General features: G+C 35.7%; 1 protein-coding gene across 12 annotated transcripts in view; it reads left to right on the plus strand.

The window, feature by feature from the left end:
• The window catches only part of BMPR1B (bone morphogenetic protein receptor type 1B), a 421,370-nt gene that overhangs the window by 358,646 nt on the left and 49,253 nt on the right, over positions 1-13,471 (plus strand). For 10 of the 12 annotated variants that reach the window (XM_043438650.1, XM_043438648.1, XM_043438643.1 and 7 more), the window contains one exon: positions 11,118-11,277. In XM_043438650.1, the coding sequence (XP_043294585.1) occupies positions 11,163-11,277 (115 nt within the window). In that variant the 5' untranslated portion in view covers positions 11,118-11,162. Of the gene's footprint in view, positions 1-8,291; positions 8,297-11,117; positions 11,278-13,471 lie in introns of all 12 variants that reach the window. The other 2 variants (XM_043438652.1, XM_043438647.1) reach the window with 1 other exon arrangement.

The following is a 13,471-nucleotide window of genomic DNA, read 5'->3' on the forward strand; positions in this document are numbered from 1 at the left end:
CACACACAAAAGAGATGATGGAACTTAGTCCTTCTTGGCATAGATGGTGGTGAACAGGACAGTTCAGAGGGTTCAAAAATTTGTGCACGAAAATTACTGTACATGGCAAGAAGATAGTTTAGCTTAGCTGTCCCTGCAGTGTATGATTGAGGTTAATTTTAAACTGCTAAATATCTTGCATATATTATTTTAACTTCTGTGTCATCTGTGTGTTGGACTAGGGGCCTGTGTTTGCCCTTACACATTTTCCAGTATGGTCGTGGTTAAAATCAAGTGTTATGGCTGTGTAAAGCCCTTGTGGTATAATTTGTAGTTTTTGACATGGTAAATTCTTTTGCTGTCTGTGATATGTAAGTCTCAATTCATAGATTATAGAAGTCTAAGTTACTTTCATGCAAGTGTGATATTTACAATACAAAAATGTTTTAAAGTATAGATTAATGATTTTAATATTAGAAGGAATCAGTGTTTTGAAGATTAGGTTTCTAAATCATTTACTTTAATCAGGAAGGTTATAAATTGTTTTACAGTAAAGTATACAAGTCAGAGAAACTAAGGCAAGTATATTTTAGTAATTCATGTCATTTTTGCTATCTTAGAGAACTTTTCTGTGAATCATAACACATAATTGTAAACAGAGCTATGTAAGCAGCACCGCAGGTTTTGTATGGTTGTTTCTTTTGTTTTTCTGTTTAAACTCCGTATAATAGCTTTCTGATATTCAGATTTTGTCTTAATTCATTTTGCTGCTGGTTATCATTATTCCATGTTGTTTCATCATAGACCTTTAAACTCGTTGGCGATGATAGTAGTTAATATTAGTGTATTGTAAGTTAAGTTTTAAAATATACATATTCTATTTTATTCCTCAAACATTTAAACATTTGAAATAGCGATATATTTGCATTTTTAAGGTCAGTAAACTCCTCACTAACGTATCCTTTAACCTTATCCAATTAGAGGGTACAGAAAGGATTAGAAACAGAGAGAGAGCCTAAATGCTTTCCAGGTTTTTTCTTTGGGGAAAAAGATAGCGTGAACCTGGTGATTTGGTTTCTGATCTATCTGGCTTCATTGTCACTTCTCTTCTTTACATGGATGTCTGTTCAAAGTAGTTTTACACATCAAGCTGTCTTGGGAGTGCTTTGCAAAGCTGTGGAGTAAGTTTTGGTGTGATGGCAAGTAAAACATCCACTTTGATTAGCTTCAGAACTCTGTGAAACAGAGCATTGATAGAAACATCACCGAATAAAACCAAAGCTCCTGGCTTGGCAGTCTGCCATGTACTGGTTGACATTATTGTCAAAGAGGCTATGGTTCAGTTTCTTTTCCAAAAATGTGGATTTGAACAGACATACTAAGTATTTTAAAATACAGAGATATTTTTGACCTTTAAAATGATCCTATTAGCTGTGATTATGCTTTTTTATGAATACAGATTCAGTTTGATGTTAAACTATCTTTAAACATGGTGGTTACGTGCTTATGAAGTTTATTATTTCTTATATTGACCTTTTTTTTTGAGATACTTGTAATCATGTTGTGTTTTATAGTATTTTCAAAGGTTTTTAATATCTGTAAACATTTTGGTTGAACTTCTCAAAACTCAAAAGCATTAAAACCTGTGGGAAAGGTAGCTACTGTTTTACCCTTAAAGAATATAAATGTGATGTCCAAGAACTATAACTCATATTATAATCAATTATGATGCTTACTTGGGCTCATAACTCTATGTTAGTTACCTGGAAAACAAATAAATGTACACGTTGTATGGTCCCATTTATGTAATATTTCATTTTTTTTTATGATTTGCTCAACTCATAATATAGCATCTCAGGATATAAAACACTTGAATTATTGAAGTTTTCACTTTTTACCCAGATGTTGTAGGGTCTCTGGGCAGAGCTTGCATGATATAAAATGTTGGGAACATGATTGTCTTACAGAAGCTGAGTGATGTGGTGATATGGATGTGTTAAGTATGGTGAAGAGAGAAACAATTGCCAGCAAATGGAAGCATTTATAACAAAATATTTTATCATTAAGGCCCTGGTTTCTATAGTGGTCCAGCATGTCTCTAATATTGTAAAACTAATATGTTTTTCTTACCCTATTCAGTAGTGTTAACAATTGAAATGAAACAACTGTCAGAATCCCTGGTTTTGGTGCTTATGTTTTCCATAAACGTTATTGGTTGATTACTGCCACTCCTGTGTCTCCTACCTGAGACTTATATTTGACAATTCTGTGTGGCATTATGACATCCATTTTATTGTTTGCATACACTGTTTTTGGTTTTCCATGTGTAGTTGATTTGTCTCACTGTGTTCCACATGCACTCGATTTGTCTCACCAGCAAGATTGCTCTGTTGCTGAAGGTACTTCCAGTGCTCTTGGCCGTTATGTTATGTAGATGGAATGAATTTAATGATTCATTTTTACCACAGGGAAAAAAGAAAATGAGTAACAATGTATTAGCCACGAACAAACTATCCGTGTTTCTTAAACCAAAAAACTCAATATTTTTATAGATTTTTTGGGCACAGTGATGAACCTAAAAAGGCAGTTAATGGAAATAACAGAAAAGAAAGGGGAATTGAAGAAAAAGAGAGAAATTAGGATGAGAAAAAGGATGGGGAAAGAAGAAAAGGAAGAGAAGTAGAAACATATAGGAGATGAAGCCTTAGAGAAAAGGAACAAAAATAGTTGAGTGAGGGAAAGAGAAAAATATGAAGAACAAAAGCAAAAAAAAAAAAAAAAAGGCAAAAAACAGAAGCTTTAGCAACACAGATAACAATGACAGTCTACTACTGTTCACTCCTAGTATGTGCAGGGAACTGGGATGGGTGCTTTCTTTGAAATAGCTCATTCAGTTCTCATAGCAAGCCAATGTGTGCTGACACTCTCCACAGCCTCAGTTAGGGACGTTAAGTGACTTGCGAAGGCCACAGAGCAAGGCAATAGCTAAGCCAGGTTTGGACTGTTTTACCCTGTATCCTGGTGAGTCTGAGCCCACCAAGTCCACTGCTTGGTGACCACACATGACATGGTTTCTCACTTGGCGTTCCATGCCCTTCTAGAGCATGCTAGCCCCTGGACTCACCACCAGCAAGCTTCCCTTGACCCTCTCTCCTATGACTTCTGAGACTCTTGAAGGAGAAGGACACTCCTGAGCAGTTAACATCACTATTAATAATTGAAAGTCTACTCTTTCTTTATAATGCATGAGATTTTGCTTTGATATTCTTGAATCTAAGTTGTATTTATATTTTGTTTTTCAAGAGTTTAGGCGCATATTCCAACTTTATATTAATGATTGAGTTTCATGTTGTTCATATATTTTTTTCTAAGTTCTGTTGCAAACAGCATAGAAAGCTTGTTTGAAAATGTCTTAGTGTAAAAGAGGGTTAGGCAATGAAAGTTGAAGTCAGGACTTTTGAATTGAATATGCTTGATAGTAAATTAAATTATTAAATTGAGTTAAATGAGTCAAGGCTTAGGTGATAAAAATAAAAATAAGTTATATATTTAAACCCACTCTTCAGGATCACTAAAGCTTGCAAATTAATATTATTTTCAAACTCTGATTCACGTTTTATTCCTGTGTATTATAGGTTTTTGTTTTGAACCAGTATATCCTTTACACCAGCTTTGGTTGTGAAAGGAAATGGGCATTGATTCACATTATTTATTATCATAGCAGTGAGGATAGTGGTAGAATGGATCGTTCTCAAAGCACTACTGAACAGTTCAGTGCTTTCGTAATTTCTTCCACTAATCTTTTTACCCAAGATACTTGAAGTACAAACTTGTGTGATATGAATTTCAGTTTCTCTTCTTGCTCCGGCCTGCCCTCTGGTGAAGGTGAGGTAGAACAGAGAAGACACTCAAAATTTTGTTAATTTTTGCCATATTTGGAGATCTAAAAGGTAAAAAAAAAGAAAGAAAATGAGAGCAAAATAGATTACTAGTAGATTCTGTGACACCAGATAATTGTATGTCATCTTTAAATGAATTTTGAAGAGTCACAGCTCTTTTTTAGTACACTGCATATTTGAGATTTATTTTTTCTTGAATTACCCCTATTCATAAAGATTGCTCTCTATGTGTTTCAATATGATAGTGGATTCTAATATTCTCTTCACTGTGACATATGAAACAATATGTATATCACAAACTTAAAATGATTTATTGTATTTTTGAAATGACAAGAATGTTACCAAGGGAAAAAAAAAAACTAAGTTTAGCTAAAATGTACTTTAAGATATAATACTGTACTGTAGGATATGACCTGTTTAGCCTTTGTAATTGAATGGAAGTCACATTGTTGCATGATGATCATTATTATTTCATGAAGTTTGAGCAATTTGCCTGAAAAATCTGTAAATCTATCTCATATGAAAATATGTGTTGAAATATGTTCTTTCTGTACATGTTGAGAGTTTTTTAAAAACATAAATGGATGTTAAATTTTGTCAAATGCTTTTTCTTCATTTATTGATATGATATGATTTTCATCCTTCATTTTGTTAATATGGTGAATTGCACTGATTGACTTGTGGATATTTTAACATCCTTACATCCCTGGAGTAAATCTCATTTGATCGTGGTGTATGATCTTTTTATTATATTGTTGGATTCGGCTTGCTAATATTTTGTTGAGGATTTTTAGATATGTTCATCAAGGATATTGACCTGTAATTTTCTTTTCTTATGGTGTCCTTGTTTGGTTTTGGTATCAAGGAAATTCTGGCTTCATAACATGATTTTGGATGTGTTTGCTCCTCTCCTGTTTTTAGAATTTGAGAAGGATTGGTGTTAATTCTTCTTTGGATTTTTGATAAAATTGACCAGTGAAGCCATCTGAAACTAGACTTGTGGATGTTGGGAGGTTTAAATTATTGATTCAGTTTCCAGATCTTCCTAATAGCTGCATGATCTTTTGTGTACTATACACAAAAAATTAACTCAAAATGTATTAAAGATATGACTGTAAGACCTGAAACCATGTAACTCCTCAAAGAAGATGTAGATAATAAGCTCCTTAACATAGGTCTTGGTGACTTTTTTGGATTTGACACCAAAAAAGACAAGGAAAAATAAATGAGAGGGACTGCATTAAAAAAAAAAATGCTGCTGTACAGCGAAGGGAAACCATCAACAAATGAGAAGGGAACCTGCTGAATAAGAGAAAATATTTATAAGATGTATATCTGATAAGGAGTTGACGATCCAAAATATATAAAGAGCTCATACAGCTCTTCCCTGGTGGCTCAGTGGTAAAGAATCCACCTGCTAATCCAGGAGACATGGGAGACGTAAGCTTGATCCCTGGGTCTGGAAGATCCACTGGAGAAGAAAATGGCAACCCATTCCAGTATCCCCTAGATGGAGGAGCCCAGTGGGCTACAGTCAATAGGGTCGCAAAAGAGTCAGATATGACTTAGCAGCCGAACAACAACATACAACTCAGTAGTCAAAAAACGAATAAAAAACCAAAGTTCTGTTTTTAAAAATGAACAGATGATCTGAATAGTCATTTTTCCAAAGAAGATATATAGATGACCAACAGGTACATGAAAAAACATTTAACACCATTAATCAATAGGGAAATAGGTATGAAAACCTCAATGAGATATCACTTCACACCTGATAGAATGGGTGTTCTCAAAAAGACAGAAGATAACAAATCCTGGTGAGGATGTAGAGAAGAGAAAACCCTTGTGTATTGTAAATTGGTGCAGCCGCTGTGGAAAACAGTATGCACATCCCTCAAAAAACTTAAAAATAGAACTACAATGAGGTCACGCAATTCTATTTCTGGGTGTCTATCCAAGGAAACAGAAACTAACTCGAAAAAAATATATCCACCTCTGTGTTTACTGCAGCATTATTTACAATGAGCAAGATACAGAACAACCTAAGTGCCCAGCACGGGGTGGATAAAGAAGGTGTGGTACGTTGTTGTACCGCTGACACTAGTATTGTATGGCAGTTACGCCACGCTTTAGGTTTTATAATCTTTTTTAACTGTATTCTTAAGCTTTTAATATGAGTCTAATCAAATGTGTTTATTCTCCTGCTACTGCTTCTCTTACCCCATTCTCCATTTAGCCTCCAAATTATCACTCAATGACTTTAATTTTATCTTGTGATTGGAAATATTGTGAATTGTCTGATAACGATTTTCATTTCATAAGAAATTAACACATCTATACGAGTAATTGACTCCTAAGTAGTAATTGTACAATTTACATAGATTACTCCTTTGATTATTTTAGTGAAAGCAAATATAAAGAACTCTTTACCTGTCTCAGATTTGCATTTAATTATCTATTTATTTGAAGCTTCTTAAAAGCAATCATTTATCATCTCACTACTTTTAGTTGTTTGGGTCACATTATATGTTTTCTGTTAACTCAGTTTGCAGAGTATGAAATCTTTAATGTGAGCTAACCATACTTATCTTTTGTTCTTGTGAATGTATTTTTGTTAAAATAGCATGTATTTTGACTCCATGTTAAAGTGTTAAGCATTTTAGAAAGATTATGCAGCAATATTTTATCTTTGCAATCTGTATAGAAAGGATGATCCTTAAACCTTCTAGTTAGCATGTTTTCCTTTCTAGTGTCTCCTCAAGATCCCTTTTATATTACTAGATCTTTGTTTTAACCCTTTGTGTCCTTGTAGTGGAATTTTGTAATTAAAATGCTCTGTAAACTATCCCTTTGAGCAAAAATTATATTTTTAACAGTCTTTCTTGTCAGTAAATATACTTCTACGTCAACATTTCAATAACTACATAGGAATCTCTTTTTATTTTTTATTTTTTTATTTTTTTTTATTTTTAGGAATCTCTTTTTAAAAATCTGACTTATACCCCTGGTAGCTAAGCTGGTAAAGAATCTGCCTGCAATGCAGGAGACCCCAGTTCAATACCTGGGTTGGGAAGATTCCCTGGAGAAGGGATAGGCTACCCTTCAATATTCTTGGATTTCCCTGGTGGCTCAGCTGGTAAAGAATGCCCTCAATGCGGGAGACTGGGTTCAATCTCTGGGTTGGGAAAATCCTCTGGAGAAGGGAACAGCTATCCATTCCAGTATTCTGGACTGAAGAATTCCATGGACTGTATAGACTATGAGGGTCACAAAGAGTCGGACCCAACTGAGTGACTTTCACTTTTTTCACAGGTTGTTAATAAGCAATATTGTGAAAAGACTCTTTCTAGCTGAATTTCATATCATTATTTTATTTAAGTTAAAGTGGGAGAATATCATAAATCCTTTCTTAAAATACTTCTTACAAAATGACATCTTATTTCCAGTAGTTTGAGGGTGTTTCCTTTTCTGCTATAGACCATTCTATGTGAATATTCCATTTAACAACTTTTCCCATCAGACGGTAAATTCTGTGTATGTGTAGTTCATCCTACATACCTGGGCTATGTCTGAAACAAGATAGGCACCTAGTATATATTTAAGAAGTAGACATATGTGTAATATTAATAAATGAATTTTTATTATTTTGTTTTAAAAACTTCAAAGAGCAGGGGCCTGGTATGGAGGGAAGCAGGATGTAGTAAGTTTTAAATATCTTACTTTCATCACTGTGAATTACTTTGAGGTTCCTCAGGTCATAAAGTTAGTAAGACTGAGAACCACATTTATAAAGAATGAAGTCAATGTGGTAAGGAGATATATAGACATACCAACACCCACTGCACCTGGATATCAAGCAATGCTAGGGCATTTATGTAGGTTTTAAATACAGCATGCGAAAGTGAACTGTGTTTTACTTCATTTTCTTTTGGAGTTTTCACTTATGGATGAGCACCATACTTTATAGAAATAATAAACACCTATTGGGATTAAATATTAGTAATCTAGTCCTAGTTTTCTCAAAGTGGAGTTACACGTCATCTGTCTCAGAATCGCATGGGGTCTTGTTGAGTATGCCTTCTCTTGGCTTACCTGAGACCTGTAGACTCGGAATCACTATGATGGCCCAGGATTCTGAATAGAACAGTTTCAAAATACAAAATACATCATTATAAAATACATTACATTCTGAAATGTAAATTTCAGAATACAAAATTACAGTTTGTATATCTTCTGCAGACTAAAATTCAAGGAACTGTTCGGGAAAGTTAGGTGCACATCTTACATAAATTTCAAAAATCTAATGAAATATTGGAATTGATGATTGGGGAAATTCTGATAAATTGATCTAACAGATTATTGTTTTCCTTTTCAATTATTACTCTAAGAATTCAACTAATTGTTATAACACAGAGAAAGTCAGAAAACAACATCACAGATCTTTTTTTAAACTCCTCATTCTCTGATATAATAATGGTTGGAGGCACTAATTTGTAGTTTTAAAAATAGCAAATAGTATGGTACTTGCACAAAGACAGAAATATAGATCAATGGAACAAAATAGAAAGCCTGGAGATAAATCCATGCACCTATGGACACCTTATCTTTGACAAAGGAGGCAAGAATATACAATGGAGAAAAGACAACCTCTTTAACAAGTGGTGCTGGGAAAACTGGTCATCCGCTTGTAAAAGAATGAAACTAGAACACCTTCTAACACCATACACAAAAATAAACTCAAAATGGATTAAAGATCTAAATGTAAGACCAGAAACCATACAACTCCTAGAGGAAAACATAGGCAAATCACTCTTCGACATAAATCACAGCAGGATCCTCCATGACCCACCTCCCAGAATATTGGAAATAAAAATAACAATAAACAAATGGGGCCTAATGAAACTTAAAAGCTTCTGTACAACAAAGGAAACTATAAGCAAGGTGAAAAGACAGCCTTCAGAATGGGAGAAAATAATAGCAAATTAAGCAACGGACAAAGAATTAATCTCAAAAATATACAAGCAACTCCTGCAGCTCAATTCCAGAAAAATAAACGACCCAATCAAAAGTGGGCCAAAGAAGTAAATAGACATTTCTCCAAAGAAGACATACAGAGGGCTAACAAACACATGAAAAGATGTTCAACATCACTCATTATCAGAGAAATGCAAATCAAAACCACAATGAGGTACTATTACACGCCAGTGAGGATGGCTGCTATCCAAAGGTCTACAAGCAATAAATGCTGGAGAGGGTGTGGAGAAAAGGGAACCCTCTTACACTGTTGGTGGGAATGCAAACTAGTACAGCCGCTATGGAAAACAGTGTGGCGATTCCTTAAAAAACTGGAAATAGAACTGCCATATGACCCAGCAATCCCACTCCTGGGCATACACACTGAGGAAACCAGATCTGAAAGAGACACGTGCACCCCAATGTTCATTGCAGCACTGTTTATAATAGCCAGGACATGGAAGCAACCTAGATGCCCATCAGCAGATGAATGGATAAGAAAGCTGCGGTACATATACACCATGGAATATTACTCAGCCATTGAAAAGAATACATTTGAATCAGTTCTAATGAGTGGATGAAACTGGAGCCCATTATACAGAGTGAAGTAAGCCGGAAAGAAAAACACCAACACAGTATACTAACACATATATATGGAATTTAGCAAGATGGTAACAATAACCCTGTATGTGAGACAGCAAAAGAGACACAGATGTATAGAACAGTCTTTTGGACTCTGTGGGAGAGGGCGAGGGCGGGATGATATGGGAGAATGGCACTGAAACATGTATTTTATCATATGGGAAGCGAATCGCCAGTCCAGGTTCGATGCATGAGACAGGGTGCTCGGGGCTGGTGCACTGGGATGGCCCAGAGGGATGGGATGGAGAGGGAGATGGGAGGTGGGGTTCAGAATGGGGAACACATGTACACCCATGGTGGATTCATGTCAATGTATGGCAAAACCAATACAATATTGTAAAAAAAAACCTGGAAAAAAAAAAAGCAAACGCATACTGTGCATATCTATTGTGTATACTATACTTCAAGAATTTCAATTTTTTAACCCAGTGTCTTTCAGATAATATTTTTGTTGAAGTTTTATTGAACTATAGGCAAACTGGATGTGTTGTGAGATTTTAAATCAAACATTGCTCAGGGTGATGATTTCTACAGTGACATAGCATGTATGAGAACTTTTACCACTATGCCTGAAACTTAATAGCTGTCAATCCATGCTTCCTCGAGCATCATTATATTCCAAAGGTGGTGGTAAAGAAGAAAATATGAAAACGGTCTCAGTGATATGTCACCCTATGTTGCGAAAGATTGTCTTGCCACTTAAAACGTAAAAAATTAGATTTTTCCAGTAACATTACCTAACATTTATCAAGTAATAGTATGTAACATACACACTCTAAGTTCTTGACATGACGTAGGTGTTTATAATTATCTGCATTTTAATGATAAGAGAAAAGCACAATGAGGTTATTTGTAAAGTTATTCAATGTCAACTAACTGATAATAAAGCCTGTTTTTGGACCCAGAAAAATATGTCTCTAGACATGTCTACCATCGTTTCTTCCACTTAAACTGAAGATGTACAATCACTGCTAATAGGTAGTCCTTTTTGCTTGTAAATAATAATGAGAAGATATATTTTTTTGAAATACATCTTGATAGCTAAGTTTCCATCTTCCTAATGAATTTCAGAGATTAAATATTTCCTATGATTTCTTTAAAAAATACTTAATATACCTAAAGTAAAAAGTCTAGTAGAAATTTTAGGGCCCAAACAATCTGGATTTAAATCCTGTCTTCATGACTTATTAGCTGAGTGCAGATCACTTAAATTTCAAATCTTAGTTTTCTTATCTGAAAATGGGAGTGATAATATTTACTCACAGTATCACATACATTACATACATACAGATAATCTATATAATAGTGTGTCATTGAACTGCTTGCACTCAAATACAACTATTATAGCTTAATGTAGAAACTACTACTCTGAAAGGTTTATGAGAATTTCTAATGAGACCTATCTATATTGTAGAGAAAGTATAGTTTTTCATATCAGAACATCAGAATGTATTTTCTGTTTAAATTTTTAAGTGTCATGAATACTTACTATTTTGTTTAACATCATAATTCTTCGGACAGAAGACTGTGGCTGGGCTATCCCAAATATGCTTACATTAAACTCCTACTCTTCCTTCTTTTCAGCAAACTTCCTTGATAACATGCTTTTGCGAAGTTCAGGAAAATTAAATGTGGGCACCAAGAAAGAGGATGGTGAGAGTACAGCCCCCACCCCTCGTCCAAAGCTCTTGCGATGTAAATGCCACCACCACTGTCCAGAAGACTCGGTCAACAATATTTGCAGGTTGGTCATATAAATTGTTCAACTCCAGTTTTCACAGAAAGGCATCCTTTTTTGACTGTACAATTTTAGGCTAGTGCTCCCAAGAACACGTTTTGGGGAGTAGGGCCTACCCCCATTACCTCTCAGAGCTGTGCCTGTCTCAACTATTGAATCCCATTTTGCCTTGAAATGTTGTTCTGAAATTATACTTCCACCAAACATCACTCGTGCACATAAACAGAGAGTGCAGATCCCAGGGTCCTTGTCAAGGAGCAGAAACTAATTATTTTCTTTCAAAAGACTTCTGCCCCCAAATAAATAAATGCAACAGCAGGAGCTGTCAAATGTGTGGAGGGTTTTGTTTGTTTTGATTATTTATTATGCTGATGGTGTTAGTATATTGGAAAGAACAACTTAAGCTGTTGACTTCCCAGGTGGCGCTAATCGTAAAGAACCCTTCAGCCAATGCAGGAGATGTAGAGACGGATTTGATTCCTGAGTTGGGAAGATCCCCTGGAGTAGGAAATGGTAACCCACTCCTATATTCTTGCCTGGAGAATCCCACGGGCTGAGGAGCCTGTTGGGCTGCATTCCATGGGGTCAAAAAAGTTGAGCATGACTGGAGTGACTTAGGCTGAGTGACTAAGACTCCCTGTCAAGCTGTTAGGAATATTCACAAACTGATCCTGGGAAACAGTGTAGTAACAGAGCTTATGTGAGTCCACCAGAAGTTAAGAAAGACGTTATCAAAGTCCTCAAGAATAGACTCCTCAGTAGGTAATCAAGTTTGTATAAATACTTTCAAATATTTGAAACTAGGCTTTTGCTTCTTTCTTACACATCATGATGCAGCTACATCCATCTTGTTGGTAACTGTCGCTGCATTTATTCCCCCTGGTGAGGTCAGCAGTAGATACAGAGGCTAGAGTATGCCCAGGGAGAAGTGGATGAGATAACAAGACAAGTGTGAGTCTCAGGAGCTGAAGTGTCAGAGAAGCAGAGTCTCCCTCAAGGAGGGTAATGGACCCAGGTATGGAGGGAGGCTGCTGCTGGGTTAGAACTCTGGGCAGAATATCTGGGCAGCTGTTTAGGACCTCTAGTTTCCCAGGAAGGAGCATGAAGCTGAGCTGAATGTTTTTTCTTTCATGCTGAGACTTTTTTTAAAAAAGCTACTTATGAAGAGGGAACTATATAATAGAAGCTTACCAGTGTATCCTAAAATATATAGTTCAAGTAATATGAATTGACAGAATGATGCAATGAGCAGATTCGGGTGTATTAATAAATATATGTCTCATTTAATCAGCACAAAAATGCAATGTGGTAGAGAATGCTCCTTTCTTACCCTTAGACCTGAGGAGTTCAGGGCCCAGAGAAGTCTAGTAACTTGGCCCTTGTATGATAGCACCAGGTTGCAAGTCTTACTCCAAGTCTTAAACCAAGATAAAATGATTCCAAAGCTCAGACAGTATTTCCTAGGAAATGCTTGCAGTAAACAGAAAAAAGTATCAGAAAAATCACACGAAGTTTCTGAAGAAGAGAAGCAGGAATTAGCATGTTAGGGAGATATTCTACTATTTTGTCTAAGTCTGTAGCAATTGCAAGTGAGTCTGTACGTGCCCTTTGAGCCATAGTTCTGGGGATCATATGTTTAGATTTTCCAGAATTATCCAGAATTACCCCAGTTTCAAATATTTTGTCCTGTTTTCCTCATAGGCCATTGAAGTGTCCTAAGTTGATTTGAGAGCAAGTGATGAGGCACTGTTAACTGCGATGAAAGTTCTCTGTGGTGGGAAGGGGAAGCTCAGCATGTAGGAGATGTGGTGGCTTTGAGCCTGGAGACGGGAGAACTCTGGCTGTGGCCTGAAGGAGGTGTTAAAACAAGAGTAGCAGTGGAGATTGATGTGATGTGATTTGCTTTTTTGAAAAATTATCTCTGCTGCAGAGTCTTCAGTGTATTAGAGGGAGACGAAAGTGAATTTGAGAACAGCAGCAGCCAGGTGAGAGAAACTGAAAAGTGGATTCAGGAAAGACATAAAACTAATGTTTATTGAACTTTTATATTACTAGAATGTTTACTTTCATCTGTCTTTAATCTTCATAGCATTCCTGTAAAGAATGTAGCATTATCTGTATTTTCCAGGTGAGAAATCTGAGGCTCTGAGAGGTTATAAAATTTTTATTAGGTCATTCATTGTGCACACCCAAATGATTG

The sequence above is a fragment of the Cervus canadensis genome, chromosome 19, assembly GCF_019320065.1.
Source record: "Cervus canadensis isolate Bull #8, Minnesota chromosome 19, ASM1932006v1, whole genome shotgun sequence".
NCBI classification, from domain to species: Eukaryota; Metazoa; Chordata; class Mammalia; order Artiodactyla; family Cervidae; genus Cervus; species Cervus canadensis.